General features: G+C 38.3%; 1 protein-coding gene across 4 annotated transcripts in view; it reads left to right on the forward strand.

The window, feature by feature from the left end:
- Positions 1 to 436: 436 nt before the first annotated feature.
- The window catches only part of CCDC171 (coiled-coil domain containing 171), a 189,762-nt gene continuing 166,015 nt past the window's right edge, over positions 437 to 24,183 (forward strand). For 3 of the 4 annotated variants that reach the window (XM_067553117.1, XM_067553118.1, XM_067553120.1), the window contains exons 1-7: positions 437 to 655; positions 1,461 to 1,518; positions 5,541 to 5,716; positions 11,886 to 12,024; positions 14,758 to 14,932; positions 19,289 to 19,479; positions 21,138 to 21,269. In XM_067553117.1, the coding sequence (XP_067409218.1) occupies positions 5,670 to 5,716; positions 11,886 to 12,024; positions 14,758 to 14,932; positions 19,289 to 19,479; positions 21,138 to 21,269 (684 nt within the window). In that variant the 5' untranslated portion in view covers positions 437 to 655; positions 1,461 to 1,518; positions 5,541 to 5,669. The remainder of the gene's footprint in view (positions 656 to 1,460; positions 1,519 to 5,540; positions 5,717 to 11,885; positions 12,025 to 14,757; positions 14,933 to 19,288; positions 19,480 to 21,137; positions 21,270 to 24,183) is intronic. The other variant, XM_067553119.1, reaches the window with a different exon arrangement.

Genomic DNA, 24,183 nt, shown 5'->3' on the forward strand with positions numbered 1-24,183 from the left:
TGTTCTTCGTCCAATGGCTTCATGCTCTCCCTTGACATTTTCCCTTCCTCCTTTCTCTCCTTCTTCTCGTACAGCAGGATTCTTTCCCTCCATCCCCGTTTGCCCAATGCATGAGGCCAGCAAACAGTCCCTGCTCCTCTTTCTGCCCTGCCTCACAAGGAGAGCGGGAGTTAAAGGCTCAGAGCGGGACAGGAGCAAAGCAGCCACCCCCCCTTCACATTCGCCCCACAGGCACCCAGTGCGCAGCGCATGCCCTCTCTCTACCTCGCGGTCTCCACGCCACTCGCCCACGCCTACTGCGCATGCGTACTTCTATCCTGCCGGACTCAGACCAAGACCGTGTATTCTGTCTCCGCCCATCTGGAGCGTGATGCGTCACAATGCTCTGTCCTTCCAATCGGAAGCACCGCGCCGGGGCTGCGGGGTGGGGCTCCGGTCGCCGTGGTGTTGTTACCGGAAGTGGCCGTTGTAAATTGCTCCTTGAGCGGCCTGGGTTCTTTTTTGTCACCGCTGGGCCCTAGCGCTCAGCCCGTCCCACCCGTCCGCACCTAGCTCAGACTCTGCTGCACTGCCGGGCCGGCCTGGCCTGGCCTGGAGCTCCCGGCCACTGCTGCTCCTCGCCGGGGAGGGACCAGAGCTCAGCTACCCCGCGGAGGTGGGAGGCTGGGGAAGCAGGAGTGGTGGGGAGACTGTGGAGAGGGGCAGGGCGAGGAGTGATGGCTTTGGGGGTGGGGCTGATGGTAGTGGGGGGCAGGGGGCTGCGGGGGGATAGGAGACTAATGGAGAGCAGGTGGAGCAGGGGGCGAGGATACGGGGGGGAAGAGGGAGGTGTTGGGGAGCAGAGGGTGAGAGGAGCGCATCATCAATATGAGTATTTATGAACATGCCATTTCTTTTTAATGTCTCTCTGGCCGGGGATCTTGCGCCCCAGAGTCTCTTTTTCTCATCAAATACATTTAGGATTTAATAACGTTTTAGACGTAGACAGCACCTCTCATCCTGAGTAATTCCAAAGTGTAGTACCCTCTTCAAATGCAGCCACGTCTGGGGTGGGAGGCAACAAGCTGGTGCATAGAGCAGTGAAGAAAACGGAAAATAGCAGGGGCTGAACTTGTGTTTTCAGGGAGTTGTGTCTTGGATTTTAATGCTTAGATTACTGAGCACTCCCCTCCAATAAAATGGAGTTTTCATGGGAGGAGGGCAACTTGTAATTGGATTATAAAGAACATCAGTTAAATGCTGGATGTATATTAGTTCAGAGTTTGTTTTCCTAAAATGTTGCTCTACACAATAGAAAACAAAATAACCAGTTCTAATCAGGGTAGAGCCAGGAGCTGCTTATTTTGGTGGGTTTTATATAAATTACAGCTGTTCCTAAAAATATTATGGTAATTCTTAGAATGTTCACTGCATAGTTGCAGAGCACTGTTGTTCTCATTTTGTATGATTTTGTATTCTAGTGTTTGCTGATCAGGCTGTCTGAGGCTCAGAAAATGACAAGGTAGAGCTGCCTTACAGGTGTGACATTGATAGACTCTTGCTCAAATATACACAGAAGTAGCAAGAGAGCTTTATTAAATTATAAATATGTTTGTTTGGAAAAATCTGTCGCTCTGATTTTTATTATGTGGTCTGAATATTGATAATGTGGCATTTTGAACAATTGCTGAAACTCAAAAGATCTCTAGGCATTTTCATTTATTTAAAGGGATGCTGTCATTAAAAACTCATATTAAAAATTCCTTACTTTTGTCACTTGCTTTTGGATTATTAACAGGTGTATTTAAATAATATTTCAGTAAGATATATAACTGCAGTGAAAGGATAACTAGCCTCCTTTATAGATTGCACTGAAAATTATTATTTGCAGTAGTAAAGTCTATAGATAAATTTGGTAGAATCTGCTGATTAGACGTTAAAGTTTGTAATTTAAATATACTAATAACACCTATTCCAATATTTTAAGACCAAAATCCTGCATAGACTTGTGCACATGCTTAACTTTATGCATGGCAAATAGTCTAATTCATTTAGGTAAAGTTAAGTACATGGATAAGTCTTTACAGAATTAGGACCTAGTACTGTATATGGATTGTAAATCACAAGACAAATTAAGAATATAAGAACAGCCATACCGGGTCAGACCAATGGTCCAGCTAGCCCAGTATCCTGTCTTCTGACAGTGGCCAATATCAGGTGCTTCAGAGGGAATCAAATAATCATTAAGTGATCCATCCCGTCAGCCATTCCCAGCCTCTGGCAAACAGCAATCCCTGCATATCCTGGCTAATAGGCATTGTGGATGAATTGGAGGGAGTCCCAGCGGAGGGCAACAAAAATGATTAGGGGGCTTGAGCACATAACTTATGAGGAGCGATTGAGGGAGCTGGGCTTGTTTAGTCTGCAGAAGAGAAGAGTGGATTTTATAGTGGCCTTCAACTACCTGAAGGGAGGTTCCAGGGAGGATGGAACTAGGCTGTTCTCAGTGGTGGCAGATGACAGAACAAGAAGCAATGGTCTCAAATTGCAGTGGGGGAGGTCTAGGTTGGATATTAGGAAAAAGCTTTTTCACTAGGAGGGTGATGAAGCACTGGAATGTGTTACCTAGGGAGTTAGTAGAATCTCCATCCATAGAGGTTTTTAAGGCCCAGCTTGACACAGCCCTGGCTGGGATAATTTAGTTGGGATTGGTCCTGCTTTGAGCAGAGGGTTAGACTAGCTGACCTCCTGAGGTCCCTTCCATCCCTAATCTTCTATTAACACAAGATGCCTAGTTCTTGTGTTATGAGAAGGAGTAAATAATACTTCCTTATTTACTTTCTCCATACTGGTCATGATTTTATAGACCTCTATCACCTCCCCTCTTAGTCGTTGCTTTTCCAAACTGAAAAGTCCCAGTTTTATTAATCTTGAAAGTGCATAGAAGCATCTTATGTTTGACTCAATAAAGATGCAGGAGCTACTGGAAGGAGTGAAAGAGAAGGGTGACATGTTCAAAGTGATGGGTTAAGAAATTATCTTAACAGTAGCATTCTGAATGGGTATGAGTGGAACAAGATTGTATTTGACAAGGCCAAAGAGACGTAATCAAGATGAGAAATGATGAGAGCTTGGATGAAAGTTTGAGCTGTGGGATGGTTAGGAACGGCTGTATTTTACAGGTACAGAAATAATCTGCAAGATTTAGACATAGCCTGGGTGTGAGGACCTAGAGAGAGGTTGGAACCAAAGATGATGCCCCAGTTACAGGCCTGAGTGACAGGCAGGTTGGTGGTATTGTACACAGTGATTGAGAAAAGATGCAGTGGGAAGGGATTAGGATGGGAGAGGGGAAGATTAGGAGCCATGTTTTAGTACTACTATTCCTGAGATCCCTAAACAGTTGAGGATAGTAGCTTTGACCTCAGATTTGGTTGAACACCCTGATTCAGGGCCCAATAAGCACTCTGATGTGCCTCTGATGTTGCAAAAGATGCTAGCTAGGTAATTTATCGATTTCTTCTACTGAGTAATCATGATCACCCACTTGAAGGTGACCAGAAGATTACCCTGTCTGTCTGTCTTGAATGAAGACAAGACACCAGCCTGGGCAGTGTCTTTGGGTTGACAAACCCCAAACTTTGTTTGCAAGGAGCAGGTGGAGGCAAGGAACCCATCCTCCATGCGCTGGCCAGTGTAGCTGGCTGGATGTGGAGTGTCTTCTAAAAAGGTGCCTTATCATATGCCCTTTTCCTCCCTGAAGCAATATAAAGGACGCTGTGTGGGAATCTGCTTCTCTGTATGCAGGGCAGTGTGTTAAGGGCTAGTTAAAGCTTTAATAAGAGTCCAATTTCTCATACAGTTACTACTAATTACTATGGAAAGCAATCCTGTTGACTTCACTGGGACTACTTCTGTTATTTACCATTATACTTGGTAATATGTTTTTGAAGGATTGAATACTAACACAACTTTACAAGGTTCAGAGACAAGTGACTCAATGACCTTGTCTATTTTGGAGTTGCTAATTTAACATGTATTATGTTTTAACAAGTGTCTAGCAACTGTATCATAGACAGTGTGTTATAGTTATAAAAATATTTATTACATATTTAGCTCTTTTCTCAGGTGGGATGAAGGGATGGTATTAATCTGGATGAGGAGCCTTCTTGTAAGTGACAGTTGTACACCAGTTACATATATGAGTTTTAAATACATGTATATGCTTAGAAAGAACTTCTAAATCACAAACAAACAAACTACATAGCTTGAAATGTTTGATAAAGCAACTGGAGCCAAATAAAATAAAAGACAATTTCTGATCTCATTTGCTTTAGATTTACACCCAAGTAATTCCAATGAATTTAACTTAGTTACTTTAGATATACACTAGTGTAAAAGAATTGGCCCTAAATTGTTATTAATCAGTATAATAAAGAATCAATAAATAAAAGTCATAGGATTTTTTTGGGGGGAGTGGGGAGGAGGAATAGATTCTGTTTTCTGGAGACAAACTACAGAGTGTGATTGAATTAAAAAAAGGTAAGAAATCATGTTCAGTTTTTAAAAAGCTTCCAAAATAGTGTAATAAATAAAAAGTTATTAAATAGTCCAGTTTTTTTAGAACTGAAGACTTCTGTGTTAGGTCAAATGTATATAGATTATGGCAAACACCTGTCTGCAACATTTATATGGTAAAAATGGGTTGCAAGCTAGGTCCTAGTTATGGAAGTCCATCTAACATGGCATGTAAGAAGCAAAGCTTCATGGTTAATTAATCTTGTTGTTGAATCTAGCCTGTGCTCACGATTTTATCTCATGCTGTCTTGCAATGAATTGCCAAAAGAACTGTAAATTAATTTATTCTTCAACCTGCAATAAGAGTTGGCTTTTTCAGATTGGGTGGTGATATTTTAATGTTTGTGTTGTAAATATACTTGATGTATTAAGTGTCTCTAATGTTGCTATACTGTATATTAGAGAATAAACATGGATTTCTTCCATGCCCAGTTTTTGCTAACGGGGTCTTTATATTAATTATGTTTGATGCTGTGTAATCCAAGATAGTTGATAGTTTTTAATGATCTCCCAGTGCAATAATTAATAGAAACGTCAGGTTTCTATGTTATATAATGGCAGGAGGACTTGCTAAGTAAAGGGCCACTATCGCACAGTGAAGGCCTAAATGTTGACCTACCTTAAAATTGTTCTACCATGGGGCCTATTATATTGTGACTTGAAAAACAAAAGCACCCAAAACCCACAAGATTCAATCTACAAAGAGACAATTGTGTGTGTTTCACTCTCCTTCTACTGCAAATTTAGAATCAAATGTTGTCCTCAAAAACATGCATTAAGGGCCTGTTCCTACAAGTGCTTACTAATGGGTGTAGTTCTTTCTCCTGGCTCCAATTGGTTTCAGTGGAGCTATGTCTGGTTATAAGTGTTTACATGACTGAGCCTAAAGCTTACATTGTTTATTTAATAACTATTTGTGAGTAAATACAGTTAATTCCTTTTGTTATGATGAGAAATAAACTGTTCTTTTTTTAATATTATAGGTTTTAATGTATCCATATGATGCAAAGAAAAGCATAATCTTTGAAGTGTCTCAGTTTCTGTAAAAGAATATAACTGAAGATTGTTCATTATCCAGAAACTATTGATTAAAAAGCTGGAGATTTGTCATCATGAATTCTACCCCTCCGATCAGTTACACTATTCCTGAAATCAAACGGTGAGCTTCGGTTCCTTATTTTAAAATCCAGTAATATATATTGTCTTTCTGTGAGAATTTTTCATTGTTTTGTAGATTTGACAAGTAAACAAATCTTTGGAGATGCTAAGAAAACAAAACTTATACAATACATATAAATAATTTGTACTAACCTGGTACAACATGTTTGACAACAGCCAGGCCAAAGGGCATGAATGATATCTCCAATTAAGTGCAAGAAATGCTAGGAAAGCACAGAAGATACTTAAAAAGGCAAGGGGTCATCAAATACAGTTAGGAGCATTTGCACTGAGTTACAGAAGTCTTTCCTTTGTCAGACAAGATGGCATTTGATTACACTTTGTATAATTTGTTTAATTGTAGGACTAGTCCTAGATACTTTTGGGGACTGGGAAGAATATATACAGTGAGGTTGTGTACTGAATTGAAACTTAAATTGTCTTTCTGAAAACTTTCAGGCATGTCCCATGGGGCTGAGGGTCCTCAAATTCAAACAAGAAATGCTCTGTCAGCATCCTTGCAATGGACTGCCATACAAGGGAGTGTAAAGGACAGAATCAAACAGTTGGCATAAAAGCCCTTTGTTTTGATAAATTAAGCTATGGTATATCTGTCATTTGTCAAAGTTCTGTACCTAGACTGACTTTGGATCTAATTTTCAGAAATAGTGAGCACCACCTCTGAAAATTTCTGCCTTTAGTTTATAGTTAAGTAAACAATGCAGATTGCCTGCTGAGAAAGCAAATAATTTACTGGTTTCTCAAATACTTCCAGTTGGTTTGTTTTGAAAAAGTGGAATGCATAATCATTTCTTTTTAAATGCATGCCATAGAAGGGAGAGAGGAAGGACACATTTGCAGACTTATGGTCATGGATATGGCCCTTATCATTCACATCAGTGTTTTTGTCTTGTTGAGTATACAATATCTTGAAACAATACCATCATTAGTGAGAATCTTGATTCATTCTAATATTATTGATCCTAGGGACTTGATATTGCCTTTTAAATCCTGATGGTATGGACCGCTATTTACTTTGGCAGTAGTACCAGAATTGTGTGGTAGACTTTTTTTCCTTGAAACATGATCTTTGGTTAGGATAGGCATGCAGAATCCCCCTTTAGCTATAAGAGTTTAGAAAAATCCCATAGCTAATTAACAAGTAGAAGAAAAATCAATCTCCTGGTTGTGACATAGTTATAATTGCACAGCTTTTTATTAGGTCTGAAGAAAAACCCTAAGACAGCTTTTACAATATTGTAACCAATATGTTTGCAGTACACAAATTAATGAAAGTCAACTTACTGATTTGCTGAGTTGCCAGTGGTAAATTCTCATTACCCAGCAATGTAGTATTCAGTAGCTATTTTGCTGTTCAATTGCTCTTGTTTTTCTTAAAGAATTTTAGAGACAGTGTGAAGGATGGTATTTTGTATATGACTTTGGTAAAACATACTTTCTAAATGTGATTATCCATCAGGAATATTAAATAATGCAAGAACACTTTGAACAAGGCTAGACAGTCATCTCACAATTAATTACTTTTATGATGATAGCAACAATCAGCTTCTGTTTGTTCTTACACAAATCCATGGGGGAGAGGGCTGTGTTCAGCCTTACCACTTACATGCACTTTGGTTATCACCACTAGTTATACTGTCACTGGTTTAGTTAGAATCCTCTGTTCATCAGCTATACGTGTACAAGGAATAGCTTCCACAACGGGGTGCATGGATGTTGTAAAATATCAGCAAGTCTTGTATGCTAGACACTATGCCATAGTTCTTATGCCATTGCATACCTGAGGCATATGTTCTTCTGTATCTGCACAATTTCTCCTGTTGCTCTATGCAGAAAAAAAATCCATTTCAGTGTTAATAGGTTGTTTGACTTTTTTACATTTTGAGTATGAAGCAATACATTAATTTTAATCCATTTTAAAATAAATATTAGGAGTTGCTACCTTACTGCCTTAGTTGTTTTGCTGCAGCATCTTCAGAGAGAAACCTTTGAAAATGAAGGCAGCTCAGGCTAAAGCCATTCTGAAGGGGAAAAAACTATTAATTTTTTGGCTAATATTTTGATTTTCATGGCAATCGACTTAAATTTGGCTATGGAAGAGCTCATTGTTGGATTGTGGAATTGTGATTTCAGAGACAATGTAGCAAATATCATAAATAAAAATTTAGTATATTTGCTTTCTGCTGCTGTATCAGTTTTTATAGTACTTCCAAAAATTTATTCCATAGCTATAATGGCTAAACATGAAATATAAAACTTTGCAACTTTGCCACACGGGTCTGACTCTGTTTTGTTTTGGTTTTTTTGCTTTCTGGTTTTGCTGTTTGTGTGTTTAGGCCCCAATTCATCAAAACACCTAAGCATGTAATTAAATGTTTTATTGAATCAGAGCTTGGCAGTGTAGATATGTTAAGTGTTCTAGACAACCTCTTCATCATCTGCTGCTGGCTAGTGGAGGGTTTGGGGAAAATGGCTTTCCCAAAAGCTAATGCATAAGCCTTTTTGTTGACTTCAAAGATGTAAAATTAATGCTTTTTTTTTTTTTTTTTTTTTTTTTTTTAAATAGTGTGTTCTCTCTATAGACAGTTTTACAGTACCACCAGTAGAAAACTAAAATTAAAAACTGAAACATTAATAATGTCATAAAAATGTAGAAGCCTTTAAAGATAATGTGCCAGATCCCAAGCTGGTGTAAATTGGTTTGCTCCATTTAATCTGGACCATACTATTGAAACTTAAACTTAAGTATATAATATAGGAAAACTTTTCTATTCTACATAAACATTTTGAAGTTCTGATTATGTGGTTACTATGTTATCAGAACTTCACGTAACCTTTGGATCTAAAAGCAGGAACCTTGACTGTTTAGGTTAAAGAAAGTTTATTAAGATCAAAGGCTATAGCATACGCAGACATCTATACATGGACTAGCCATTAGAGCGAGGCAGAGAGCCACACTGTAAATGTGAATTAAGTTAATTCTTTTCTCTCTCCGTTTTTGCTGGGAGACCTCCCTTCCTCTGAAAGTGGGAAGGGATGCTCTACTATTTCTCTTCTTCCCCTTACAGGTGTCTTGGCTACTTCTTCACCTCCACTCTTCACCATCTTAGGGTATGTATACACTGTACATTCCTCATGGCAGCATATAGAGGACATACATTGCATGGCTGCCTACCATGGGTATAAATACGAGTGAAGACGGTGAGTCACTGCTTAGGCGAGTAGAGTAAAGACACACCAGAAACTTAGAATATGTACCTTGCAGAGATCTCTGCACACCCAAGCAGTGCCTCCCCGGTCTACACTGCTATTTTTAGCACTATAGTGTTCTGCTGCCTCAGCCTTTCCCTTGTGCAGTGAAAGACTCCAGCACCAGGGAAAGGCTATGAGGCACATAGCCTATATGTTGCTGCTGCCATAAGTGTGCAGTGTAGACCTACTTTTAGAAGTGTTCTCCATAACTCATCTGTATATGCAATAATTAATTCACATTATAATGGTACATATTGAAACGGCCATGTATTCCTGTTACTGACAGCCTTGTCTTAATACTTCATTTGGGTTCTATTCCCACATGTGGCATCTTGCCACTGGATTCTAAAGTCTTCAGGGCAGGAATGAATGGTTCCCATACGGACTGGAGCCTCTAGCACTGTTGTAATACAATTAATGACTCTTCATTTGTACACACACCAGTGATTCCTTGATCCCTTGTGGCAGAGTGAGCTTCTGTAGCAACCCCTTGTGACACTAGTGACCTGCCTCAAGTTCTCTTTTCTCAGGGAAATTCTCCCATTCGGTTCTCTCTGTCTCTCTCTCTCCCTCTCAGTACCAACCAGACAGGTGCTAGTTTCAAACTTAGACAATAGTCTCAAGTGCAACATTAAAAAGGCCTTCTGCCCCTGACCCCTGGTTCAGCTCTCATTCTCTCCTACAGAGCTCCAACTCTTAGGGCTTTTTCTGTCAGGGGGTGTCTCCCTTACTCCAGAGCCAGTCACAGGAGCCAGCATTTCTCCTGCAGCTGTCCTAAATTCTCCTCCAAGTTCAGTACTTGAGTTATTCTTCTCTAGGGTCTACTTTCTGCAATTTTCTTCTCCCAGCTGAATTCTTGTAGTTCTTTTAGCCCAGCTTGGCCTAATCATTAAACAGGGCCATCTGGTCCCCTGCTCATTAAGATCAGCTGGGGAGGAGAATGGGGGGAGAGAGCTGTGGTGGAGGGGGGAAAGGTGAGCCATCACAGGTGAGTCTGAGCCTGATTTGCCTTAAAGGGCCAGCAGCCTGTGACACCCTTTCTGTAAGACATCTGCTGGGTTCACATCCACATCAGTATTTGCTACAAAATCATTCTTCTCATCTTTAAAACTCATATAGCCATGCTCTTATCTAATTTATTGTCTCTTTTCCCCTTATGCCATACTTCTCTAGCTTCCTACATTTTCTGGTTTCCTCTCAATCGTACATTCCCTCATTTTCTTAGTTGGAGCTTGATCCTTTGCGGTGGTGTCCAAGAGATGGTCTGCCTCCCAACCATCTCTGATTTCCCCATCTCTTTTTAGAAACATCAAAAGCCCAACTTTTCTATGCTACCTACAGCCATCAGGGTTTTGCCAACTTCCTCCCAGTGGCTCTTACTAATTCTGGCCCATCACAGCCTTCTTACTGCTACTTGAATTTCCCCATCCTCATAGCTTCTTATTGTAATGGCTGTGAAATGTGAGATACTTTTGTATTAGACATTACATTTTAAGTTATTCCATTTTAAGCTACATTATGAATTTTTTGTCTCTGTGTTTTTGCCCCTTGACTCATTTTTACCTCGTCTTCTCTGTTCCTTTGGGTATAGCTCCCATAGTAACAATATGTAGCTGTTGTGGTTCTGTTGTACTAGATCCAGGTGCAGTTTTGCAAATGTTCATTATCTCCCTTATTTATTAAGTAAATTTCACCCAGAGGAATGATTATCTGTGACACACACAATTGGCCTAATTTCATATCAGCACAATGGACACTGTATAAATATTAGATCTTAAAATATATATGGGACACTGTCAAGACAATTGGATGCTTAAAAATAATAGATTTTTGTCTAAATTACTAGTAACATCTTGAAACAATTAAACTTGACATTTTAAAAAAGAAACTTAATGTTTAACTTTTATACTGTTTTTGTTTTTCATGTTCTCAGGTTGAACAATAACATTATACCAGTAAACTTCTCTTTCTAGTTCTCATTCAATGGAAGCTGTAGTGTTTGGTAAATAATACTACAGGATAATGTTTATTTATGTTTAATATTTAAAACTATAGCAGTTTTGGTGATATTTTAAATACTTTGTTTAGGCCAAAATAGACAAAACTTCAATGTTACTAATTGTATGGAAAATTATGCAAACTTTTGTAGGTTACTTTAGGGGGGAACAGATTTTTTTTGTATGTGCTGTGGCCTTATTTCCATTTAAAGTGTATTTTATTTTTAATTGTCTTGGTTGTTTACCTTTTTGTGGGAGCAGTTAACTACTGAAGCCTTTGACAAATAGTTGTACTGATTTAACTGTCAGATTTAAACTGATTTAAATATTAAAATCAGTTTCTAGACTAGAGTGCCCACATGAGGGGACTGTACAGATTAAGTGGAATGAGTTTCTAAACCAGTTTAGTTAACATCCATTTCCAGACCGATTTTAGTAAAATTGGTACAGCTTGTGTGTAGATAAGCCTCCGTCACTAAGGGCTTGATCCTGCTCTATGCTTAATATTCTCCATTTCTATTGAAGTGACCGGGGAGTTGAGAGTATTCACCATGTTACAGGATTGCACCCCAAACACGTATCTTTTTTGTGGGACTGCAAGTGTGAAGAAGAGACACAGAAAGGAATGAATGGTTGCAAATGTGTAGTGTAGTATGATAGATGAAGGTGCATGGTGTAACCAACATTTTGTAGCTGGTAAGATAGCATTTTATGGTAAACAAAAAAAAATTTGTTTTGACTCCAGTGAGACAAAATAATGGAGATCTGCTGGACATCTTTTAAAATGGTAGGATTGATGCCTTTGCAGTGTCCTTCTAACAGGATGGATCAAGTCAGTAACAACAAAAGTTGCTACAATCAAGAAAGCAATGATAGTTAAAATATACTTTTGTTTTGCAGCTTACATTGTATCCAGACTGAGTTGAGGCTACTTCAAAACAGTGGTGAGTCAGAGCTGGATGTTACTGAAGATCTGAGAAGGAAGCTCCAACAAGCCAAAAAAGAAAAACTGGACATAACCACTAAACATAACCAAGATGTAAGTTTTTATTCCTAGAAAAAATCAAAATATTTGTATTAAAATACTTGTAGCCCTGCTGCCTGTACTTTGGAGACTTGGCTGACTTGTTTAAAAACAAAAAGTGAAGGGAAATCACATAGCAGTGCACGCTTTGTATCTGTGAGCATTTGACTTTGATTCTGCATGTGGTTATGTAGAGCTTCATTGATTTCAGAGGATTGGTGTGTGTGCAGAGGTTTACCCACATAAAGTTTATTGCAGGACTGACGTGTAAGTGAGGAAACCTTGTTTAACTAGTAAGGAAGGAGTAGTTCCTCTCCTTCTCAGTCCCTCTTGCAGTGTGATAGTGTTGATCTGCTCTGTTTCGTACTCTACTGGTAGTGCAAACAAAGTGAATTGTGGAGCCCTGATGTGGTACATGATCCTGAAACATATTGGGTTTGAGCCATACACCCAGAAAATATGTAAACCTGAAGCAGGGTAATTTTGATTGGTGTAGATAGTTTGAAACCTTTCAGTTTGCTACCAGTGCCATCCCTCCCTTTCAAGTTTAAATGATAAGATTGTTTGCTGTAGATAAGGCTTTTGCAAGTTCAGTGCAACCTCGTGAAATTAGAAGCACCTGAGCAACCCAGTTATCACAACAGAATGAAATGCTGACTACATGAATTGTTGTTTTGCATGAAAATGCATCATGAAGAATTCTTTCTAGAATCAGAGGAAATTGTTACTTAACTATATCCACAAACCTTGTATGGAATTTCTCACTTTGTTTAATAACAGTTCTAAGGCTGCTGTAATGGTTAGTGATTATAAGTGGGATCATATTACATGTCACTTTCCAGGTGGAGGAGAGTAGAGGATTTCTGCCTCTGCTAATAATTCAATGAGTGGGATTGCCTAATAGTATATATGATTATAAGGTACAACTCAAGTCAATTTTCTTAATAAGCTATTTTTTATTTTGCAAGCCATTAGGATTTGAATGCAGGTTATGTTTTTAATCCAGCTGGAAGTCAGTTGTAACTTTGTAAATTAAGTTGGTGTCAAAAAACACCCCACAACTCTCCAAATAGGAAACCCCTTAAAATGATTGCAACTGCTCAGCTTGTGTAATTTTGCAATTCCATTTAACTAATATTTTAATAATAACATTTATGGAAGAAGATGGTGATGATGATGTTTGTCAACTGACTTGCATGTGTTGTTTAATGCATATTTCCTTTTAGGGCAGAAGTGAAATCACTCTATCTTTTAAAAAAATCTTATGCTTGAAAAATATTTTGCAATCTAAGTACTGAAATGAAGGAACAGTAGAGAAATCAAGAGACGATTTAAAAAAAATCTATTAAAATTTACCTGAACATCAAGTTTAGCACTATGATGCATGTATATTAAAAAGTAACTTGACCAGGGAATATAGCAGCAGTGGTAATCAACTTTGGACCTGTCTACACTTGAAACATTTTCTAGAAGTATCCCACTATTGCTATCACTTGGTTCAGACCCCAAAATAATAGGAATATAGGGAACCCTAGTAAACATGTTTGCAGCTACCAATGGTCTGTTTGTTGATTAGCTCTACTCTGAGAAGTTCGTGCTACATTTTTTGAAAACCTTGGTGATGGCTACCAACCCATCTATATTGGGGCTCCCAATGTTGCTATTCCAATTCAATTTTTTTTTTTTTTGAGATGGGGCAACAAGATCTGCATTTAGTATTCAAGATGTGGGCATGTTATGGATTTGTAAAGAGGCAGTATGATATTTTCTGTCTTCTTATCTATTCCTTTCCTAATGATTCCCAACATTTTGTTAGCTTTTTGTCTGCTGCTGCACATTCAGTGGATGTTTTCAGAGAACTATCCACACTGATTCCAAGATCTCTTTCTTGCGTGGTAAGAGCTAATTTAGACCCCATCATTTTATATGTATAGTTGGGATTATGTTTTCCAATGTGCATTTCCTTGCATTTACATTTACATATCCATTGAAATTCATTGATATCTTAGGGTGTGTCTACACAGCTATTGGAGATGTGATTGCATCACATGTTGGCATAACTGCACTTGTGTTAATCTAGCTAGAATAGCTGAAAATAGCAGTGAAGACATTACAGCACACGTTTCAGTATGGGTTAGCAAAACAGGTTTGTACCCAGGACCCCTAGGGAGCTTGTGCTGATATTTTTAGCTCTGCTAGATAGTTTAAAGAGTAAACCCATGCTGCAATCACACCTCCAACCATTGTGTAGGCAATACCCTTAGGGCCCAGTCCTGCACTAGTGAAGCCAAAGAAGTATTTTGTCTTTGACTTAAATGAAAATCTTTTAAAAATCTCATAGTTTATGGCCAGAAGAGGCCACCAGATCATCTCGGGTGACCTCTTGTATGCGGCCACTGATCCCACCCAGCACCCACACACTAAACCAACAGCGGAAATTAGACCAAAGTATTACAGCGCACAGGAGACTAGACTGTGTTTTGCCACAGGGAGAGAACAGGAGGAAGAAAGATGCACCAATGCCTGAGACCCCTGCAATGGCAGGGAATCGATTAAGTAAGATATACTAGATAATCTCACATGCTGCAAAGAAAGACGAACTCCCCACTTACTGCTCTCCCCCATGGTCACTGTCAATCTGACCTGGGTGAAAAATCCTTTATTAGTGTTTCTTTTAAAAGTTAATACATAAGTTTTATAATTACTAATATATACATTAATAGTTTCTGAAATTGATTCCTTTTCTAGCTGTCCAACTATGAAAGCCAGATTGCTAGGTTGCGATCTGAAGTTGAGAAAGGAGAGGCCATTCGACAAAGCCTGGAGTATGAACTGGTCATTGCCAGAAAAGATGCTGGTCTTGAAAGATACTCTGCAGAAGAAAGGTTATGTGAAGCTAGCAATCGAATTCAGCAACTGCAAGGTATGTTTCAAAAACTTTAAACACCCAACAGTGACTAAATATGTTAGTCCAGAGCCTTTGTATTATGAGTCAAGCAGACAACTGGGATGCAGTGACTTAATTTGGTTCTCTTGTCATCACTGGTTTTATTTTCTTTTATCTCTACCTTATCTTTTCAACTTCCTTTCCAACTCCCTTTGTGAAACTATCCTGGATATCTCATTGCCAAATGAAAATAAACATACTAAACCCTGCATCTCCTCTCCTTCAGCTCTCCATTCCTCACTCCCAACCAACCCTTTTCTTGGTCTATCTTTTATATCACAGTCAAATTCTGCTGTCCTCTTTGTTGTCCATGTACATAACCTTTGTGGTGTTAGACTCCTCTGTCCTCCCCTTCCCACATCCCAGTTGTTACTATATCTTGTAGTTTTCCTTTCTTCTCCATTTCTACTGTAGTAACCTTTGCTCACACCTGGTCACTTCTCCTCTGTTCATTTCTCTGGCCTACCTGTATCTCATTTTACATTCTTTATAAAATGGCTTCTCTGTCTTCCCTGCAACTCTAATAGTGAGTTACAGTTCTGGTAAAGCTCCCCTGATTGGACACTCATCAAGTTGTTCTGTTTTGAGTCCCACCATGGTAGACCTGTGTATATTAAGCTGCCCGAGCCTGAATAGGCTCCAGAGTGGTCCCTTTCCTTGGCTCTGGCACACTTCCTGAGCACAGGCTGTCACCCCTTCATGGAAGTGGGACCTCACAGTGCATCTGCCCTAATCTCTCAAACTAATACTGACCCTTCCATGGGCGCCCCAATACCTTAAGCATGCCCAGAGATGCAGTTTTGTGGGCAACATGGGTTACAGTTTTCTTCTCCAGTGACACCTAATAGTTGAAGCATATAACACACAGACTTTGCAAAAGATTCCAAAACCAATCACTCTACTTTAGATTGCAGAGGATATATACAGATATAGGCAAAACAATAAAATGCCTTTATGCATTTCCCTGCCTCAGTTTTGTCACCACTTGAGTGTTCTTTGGGCTTAAGTCAGTGTCTTTTAAGGAGTCCAGGATTCTTTCTCTCCTCTTCCCTTCTGCACATGACTTCTCTTCTGAAACATGGAGTCTAGTTTAGCCGTTGTCGTTTTCATCATCCTCATCTCCTTCTCTTTCTTTTCCCCCCTTTGAAATGGATGAAGGGAGATCCTTTTTATATTACCTTCTGTCCCCTTTGTCAGGTGACCCATTGATCAGGTTCATCAGATGATTATAGTCTCCCAGCAACTGATCCATTCCTTAGTTAGTCCCTTGGAATTTCATCCGAAGATGGAGGTAAAAAGACAGCAGAGAAAGCACAGACCAGCCTTACAATCAAAATGGAGTTTGTATTCTGATATAGATACACACAGAGAGTTCATGATATCGAACATCCTCTGTAAGCTGTACATAGATTTCCCAGAGCATCACATAACACTGCCCTGTTTGAATCTATCCTCTGACTTCTGTAAGAAGTTTAAGCTTCTTCTGCTCACCTGTCTACCTGTCAGCTGTCATTTTCTACTTCTTTCCTCCCATTCTCTATTTTTCCTCCCAGGCAGCCCTCTGTACAAGTTACAGGTAATATGCAAAGTTAAAAAAACAAACATACATCAGGGTTGTGTGTATGGTTTTTTTTTTTTTTTTTTGTTTTAATGAAGCTTTTTTCTACTTGTTTTTATGCAGTAGAAATTCAGTTCTTATATACTCTGAAAGGCTGAGTGAAGGATTGGTAGGTTTATGACTGAAAAGGGAAGTGATTTGTTTTTTAGTTTAAAAAAAAGTTAGGATAAAATATGTCTGTGTTAAGGATTCAACAACCCTGTTCATTCAACTAAGGGCCTAGAATGCTCTTAACACATATTTTTGAGTCTTCCAAGAAAGACAATGTACATATCAGGGAGCACTAGTTTTTTACATGGCAATTACCTTAGAAATACCAGCCAAGTTATCTTTCTACTCCCTTTAAATAATTAAAATCCCTTTTGGCTTTCAGGGGTGCCGTATACATTGTAAGAAGAAGGGGGGTGGGAGGGAGGCACAAATTCAATATGGTTTCTTTTGCAAGCCATCATTAAACACTGCAGGCTAGAGACTCAGTTGTTAGTTTCCTATTTATAGAAAAGTTCTCTATGTTCCTTCCTATACCTACTAATTATAGCATTCTTTTAGCTATCAGCTTTTAAGCATCTCCTATTTAATCACTGAACATTGCAAGCCACAATTTACCTAAAATGCCAGCTGTCAAAATCTTGGTTTGTGACTTATTTCCTAGTTTAAGGAACTAATTAGCTGACAAAAAGAGTCAAATCACGATTATGCTGCTTCTCTGTTCTTTATCAGTTTATAGCTTAACATTCATTCTCTCCAATGGCTTGGAGCCTTTTCCAGTCTTTTCTTGATTGCTTGCTGCTTTAATGGTCCCTGTCTCAGAGGTTTAATGCTTTGTTGGATGGGCCCCTCTGTGAGCTTCCAGTCTTTTCCAATCTTTCCTATGGAGTCGCCGCTCTCCTTGGGCAACCTTTGGTTTGTGCCATTAATTATCTTTCACCCTTAGTTTATCCTTTGTTTCTTTAACCTTTTATAGAAAGTCTTTTATTTTGCATTTTTAAAATTTAGAAGAAAGTGGAAAGGGAGTGAAAAAGAGAAACTTGTGAAGATCTCTGTATTTGAAAGTTGTGCTCAGTTAACTCTCAGTACCGTGCTGTGGATAAGGTAAAATGAGGAACTGAAATAATGCAGTTAGCTTCATATGAAATCCGCTTCTGAAAAAAATACATCACTGCTTCATAGCTGATCAGCCATATACATAAAATAGTAATAGTGACATGTGTTTCAATAGACAACGCTGACAGCATCTTTAGTTTAGCGCAGGAGCGCACACACACATACATACAATCTTGACTCTATAATATACTTTCCTGACTTGCTTGGGATTTCCTATCATGTAGGTTGAATTCCCTTTAACTACGAGTATCTTCAGAAAAGATAACCCTTTTCTGTCCAGTCTAACTTATATTTCAGGATCTTCGATATCTCCTGTACATATATACCCCAGTGTGAATCATCACTGAAGTCATTGGGGCTTTGGGTGCATGTAAAGGGGCCCACTCTCTTGCATGCAGCTATAGGGTTGGAGTCTAAATGTTTCCTACAGAATAAGAGGATTTTTAATGAGGCTAAATTAGGAGAGGGAAGACTACATATGGGACACACAAGGAAGCACAGAATAATTTAGGACTTTAAAAAAAAAAAAAAAAAAAGAGTTAAGAATTAGTCAGGTAGAAGGGTTGGGTGTTGTGATGTGATTTGAAGAAATCAAGTGAAGTATAAAGAGTCTGTTCACAATTATAGGAAGACAGTGAGGGAGAGAGATCTATTATAGCCAATGTGGAGGGGGGGAAAGAGGCAGAAGGAAGCCTGGTCTTCAGAGAGTATGTTGCATTGTTAGAAAAGGGTGTTGAGATTAGGGAATTAAACCTTTGATTACTTTTTATGCTGGATTTTGAACTAAATTAGAAACTAAGATTTGTGGATACAGAGACTGTTCCCACTTTCGGACATAGTGATCTTTAGAGAGCTGGGAATTACAGTAGTTGGAGACTGGATGAGATTGTAGTATGAACCATGGTTGAAAAGAAGAGTGATAGAGTATTGGATAAGGGCAGGGTTCCAGATATGCACGTGACAAAAGGCAGATGTGGTTTAGTTCCTATCTTAGTTTAGGTTTAATTTAGTTCCTAGGTTCTAGATGGCATTTAATTTGACTTTAGAAGGGAGATGTGGTTGGTAGAGCTTTTGTCGAAGGTTGCTTTTATCTGTTAGCAGACTCTCAGTATTGAATTAGGTTGAAAGAAGTTAAGGTGAAGACAGGAGTTGAAGCTGAAGAAAGAAAACCAAGTAAAAAGACACAGTGAAGGAGATACAAAAAGTTATATCTGTGTATAAGTGATAACCAAAACAAAACTTGGAAATTAGTTGGCCAAGGGCAATGAACTATATGGAAATCTGATGTTAACCATTCCTTGTTTCAGTCTCTCCATTTTACAAATGGACGTAATTCCTAACTATTCATAAAGGTGTTGTGAGACTCAATTTATTAGTCTGGAAAGCATTTTGAGATCTCTGTAGGAAGGATGTACAGAAATGCAAAATATTGATATTATTGCTGCAGTATAGATCAAAAGTAATCTACAGCTCCACAATCATTAATATTTTAATGGTTCTAACCCCTTCTGTTATATGCTTAAAGGATCAGAATACATAGGACAGCTAACACTGACTTTACCTTTTTTTTAAATTAACCAAACAGATGATGTTTCTCTCTTAAATAATAGCAATGAATGCAGAGCTTCAACAGAAATTGGCTGAGACCGAGAAAGTGTTTCATATTTCACAGCAGAATTGGAAAGAACAGCAGCAAAGACTTGCAAGTGATTTAGATGAGAAAGATAATATCCTCAAGACCTGTAATAGTGAATCTGAATTACTTCTGAAGGAGAGGACTAAACTGGAAAACGTTATACAGGTATAATGTTTAAATACAAGTAATAATGAATGGAGTGACATAGTGATGTCTGGACTTCTATTTGTGTGTGAATATTTTTTTCTGAACAAAAGAAAAATTTCAGAGAATGCTCTATGGATTGTGAACAATTTAAGCATAGGCTTACAATTCCATGGATAGCATGGCTATGTAAGCATAGGCTTACAAAAGTACAATCCTTCCTTTTGAGGATTATACTGTAACAATATACAACTCAAGTCGCTGATTCTTATATAAAAAAGTCTACAAAGTTACTTATTAAAACAAATTTTGTATATGGCCTGTGTGAAAGACAAATGGTGAGGTGCTCCACTGGTGCTTACAGTAGAAACACTAGTGTAGACAGGGCCCTAGTTAGTTGCTCGTGTTCTAAACACTCAGAGCAGGATGACGTAGTTAAAACACTGATGACTTTCGGTGCTTTGTCTATGCTAGCATTTCTGCAAGTGGTGCTGAACTGCTGGTGTCCAAATTTCCTGCCGTTTGGCAAAATTGCCTAGTTTATCATGACAGATTGTGAGGTGGTGGCTTCTTGTTTTGCAGTTGCAGGTTGCTCTTCAAATAAGTGTTTTTGTGTTAATTTGTATTCCAAACAAAAAAAAAAGTTAAAATGGAGTTAGGTTGTGAGTATGTAGAAGCAATATAAGGGTAAAAAAAACTTAATAAGGATATAATTATTCCATACCCAAGCACTACAAACCCAGGAAATTAAAATTAAGGTTATGCTTTACAGATATCCAAACAGATTAAAGTATGAAAATGCACTGCTAAGGCACCTAAACAACTTTATTGTGCCCTGTGGTGACATCTTGCAATAACTGTGCAACAGGGTACATCAACATTTGAACTGGAGCTGTGAGTCCCAGGTTGTGTAGATATACCAGCACTAGCTCTTCTCAAGCTAGTGCACTAAAAATAGCAGAGTAGATGGAGTAACACAGGTAACAGCTTGGCGAAATCACACATCCCAGCTCAAGTGTAGACATACCTGATGATTAAGGCATTTTAGTGTTTGTGGTCCCAAATTAAATAAAACTGACTTTTACAGACATATTAGATCCTTTCCCCTCAAATGCTATTTATATTTGAATACTTAAATGTTTTTTATGCTTTTAAGAAAAGGAGACACACGGGTTCTTGTGAAGAGAAGTGACTGTTGACAAACATAGCATAGGCATAGAGAAAAAGAGCAGATCTCTCTTTACAAACCCATCTTCATGTATTTAGACAAGGGGGGAGATTCTTGGATGTTCCAATTTTCCTCTTTTATTTCTCCCTTTAAGACTTCACATTTTGGTGAGGACAGTTGGATGTGGTTTCTTCCAATCTAATCAACTCCATGCCTAAGCTGGCTGTAGAGGGCTCTCAGAAGTAATGTGAAGCATTCTTGGCTTTAGGTAGCCTAGAAGCTAAATCCCAATCCTGGCAAACCTACTCGTTCTGCCACCAGTGGGACACTAGTCATGGAAGTTAATTTTTAAATTCACTTTCAGCCAAGGTCTACATGTCTGTAAGGCTAGACAGCAACGATTAAATGATTCTCTCGAGGCACAGTAAATTTGATATTATATGTAACACTTTTAAATAGGATTTTGTAACTTTTTATGAGTTTTTAGTAATAAAGCACTGTCTACATCAAGGAGACTCTGGAGCGTCATAAGGAACAGATGAATATGATGGAACCGCAAATCAGGGAGACAGCATTAAAGGAATTTAGATTTCAGTTAGAGCAGTGTGAAGCAGAAAGAAGAGAGTTCCAGTTTATGTTGCAGGTATTTTATTTATAGTAAAGCACTAAGTAAAAAAAAAATGCCTATTATGTCCAAAGCCAAGCATAATATCACCACTTAATTTATTTTATTAATAAGGAAATCATTTTATAGCTTTCAAGGCCTTTTGTTGATTTTTCAAATCTTGTTAATGTAGTAATTGTAAAAGGTGTTGGCCTATTTGATCCCTGGAGATTGAAGTACAGTATTTATCCACAGAGCAGGTACAGAATGGCCAACAATATCTTTTTTAATCAATGTCCCTTTCTTCTGTGCAGGGAGAAGTCCACAGACCCATTACAGTGGGTCTTCCCCTTTAGAGAGAAGGAAGTTAATTTTTCATCTCCATTTGAACTCAGGCCATTCTTCTGAAACTGTCAACGAGTGTGCCAGTTGTGTGGTTGACTCTGAAGTGGACATTTGTCTCTGACCATTAAAATTATTTTGCATAGGCCTCTGAAAGGCCTTCAGATAAGTCTTGGTCACTGCTGACCTGGGCTGAATACATCTTGGTTAAACTGAAAGTGGTGAAAAGCTCAGTCATCTCACTAAATCACTGATCCTCTGAATCTCCAGACTCCTATTTTGAAAGATTTATTTATAACAGTGATATTTAGTTGCACATTATATTATACACTTAATAGATGCCTGCAGTGCCCCATGGAACAATTACTATGCCCCTATTTGTATCAGAAGGTGTATTAAGAATAGTTTTGGTTCAACAAATAGGAGGACTGCATAGCCAGTCTGAGTAGTCACATTAGACAAATGCTGGATGAAACACCCCATAATGAAACTTTAGTTATTCTACCCCGCTAACTGTATTAAAAATGCTGAATCTCCTCCTGCGGAACTTTAAAACATGATTATCGACCCATACCACCCTTTGTAAATAAGTCCACAAGTGTATGTGAGGTTTTTTTAAATTTACCAAACCCCCCCTAAATTCTTTTAGGTAAATGGTTTAAATTTAGATCCTGGATCAGATTTTGTGCTATGACTTCAGGAGCAATGCATAGGGGAATGGAGCAGGGAAAATCACTCCCTGTATTTTGAGTCCCATTACCACCTTTACTTTCTGTTTGTGTATTCGGTTATATTGGGGTGTGAAATTGAAGGACAAATTGAGGTTCCTTTTAAAAATGTGGTCTTGATCTGTATATTGAAAGTTAGAGGAACAATGTAGTGCATACACTCTTGAAGACAGGCTTGGAGTTCATGTCCATAGCAGGATATAGAAATGAATCCTGCTTAATCTATTGAAGTGCATCTTTAGCAGACAGAGGGAGAATAATCTGCTTTCTAACATACTGCAGTGTGGCTCTCCCTAGTGTGCTGAGAACGCCAGCTGCTTTATAACTAAGAAACATAAATTCAGTAATAAGTATAATAGCATCACCTTGTGGTTAACCTAGAAAATAATACTTTCCCAGTAAACACTGCAGTTTTTTTTTAAGCTACATGTTTGTGAAAGCATTTTATTAAAACTGATTTAAAAAAAAAAAGTTTCTCTACTTTAATATTTTTATAAAAATAACATGCAGCATGAAATGCAATTGTGTAAGCATGCCTACCCCTCTTACAAAGTTAAAGGCAGTGATCTTTGTACCTTTTGAGTGCACTGAGTATATTGGTATAACATGATACCATTTTATGTTGCTCATTCAGGAGTTAATTCTGCAAGATGTGGAGCCCTCCTAAGAGGCCTGAACTCCCACTAACTTCAAAGGGAACTTGCAGGAGAGTTCAGTACACATCAGGATCAACTCCATAATGCGTGAATAAAAATGTTAACTATACTTATATAGCTCTTGCACTAGAGAATGTTCTTAAAATAACACTGTAGTTGAACTTTCCATCAAACTTCCCTCCTCCTTAGCGTTCTCTGTTTTATTTTGTGAATACACGGGATGTTTGTTCAAAGAGAGCAATATCATTGTCTTCCCCACAGTGAAGATAATACCATATCTATTAGTTTATGCACGGCTAATGTAGACCCAACACAAATTCAGAAATCAGCTTTCTTCCATTTCTCATTAAATTCTCCAGAAAGCATATCCCAACATACTGATAAACATGCAGTTGTTAACTTCAGTGTCACAAGAGTAGAAAATAGGATTTTAGCTCAAACTTTCTCTAGGTTAGTGTTTGGTTTATTTTTAGCAGTGTCATAATGCATTGTCCCAATTTCCCATACTTTGTCACATACACTTTACACTAGTGGTCATCTTTCCATGGGACACCAAACCATGGTATGCTGCCTGTGAATAACCTAACTGAAAGAGAAAATAAACCTATTTTTGGTTGTTAGTAGCTCACTAAATTTTTGTGCATCTCAGTCTTTCAGATAGCATTGGATAGCTCATGATAACAATATTATGGCTCTGTTACATTCTTGTGGCTTTTAATTTATTGATTTATTTTTACTGAGATTTCTAAAACATCCAGGAAATGCATTTTAAGCTTTAACAAAGGGTTTGTGTTTCTTCAGCCATTGCACAAGGGCAAGGTCTTGTTGGACTTCACTTTCTACTAAGTATTTGTGTGACTAGTTCTCTCTCACTCCCTCCTCCCAACTTTGGAGATGCCCAATTATTAGTAATTTCTAAGAACAAATGTATAGGCATAGCAGTAGTAGCAGAATTTGAAGACCAAATGCATGGCTCTCTGGTAATTTATATTTATTAGTTTTTTTTACTTTTTTACTTTTTTCTCTTCTGATGGTGTTGAATTGGAGTAAATGGACAGAAGGGTTTATTGCAAGTCTTGCTATTTTCTACACAGAAAACCATTTTGACAAATTGTCTCAAAAGATCCTCAATCTAAATCACTGGATTTATTTTTTGCTTCTGATACTAGTTATGGAAAAGCTTAGAGCTGTCCACCAAACTACAGCTATTCTTTCTGGCACTCTTGA

Source organism: Emydura macquarii, unplaced genomic scaffold, assembly GCF_026122565.2.
Source record: "Emydura macquarii macquarii isolate MOO-44397 ecotype Brisbane River unplaced genomic scaffold, CSIRO-AGI_Emac_v2 contig_1451, whole genome shotgun sequence".
NCBI lineage: Eukaryota > Metazoa > Chordata > Testudines > Chelidae > Emydura > Emydura macquarii.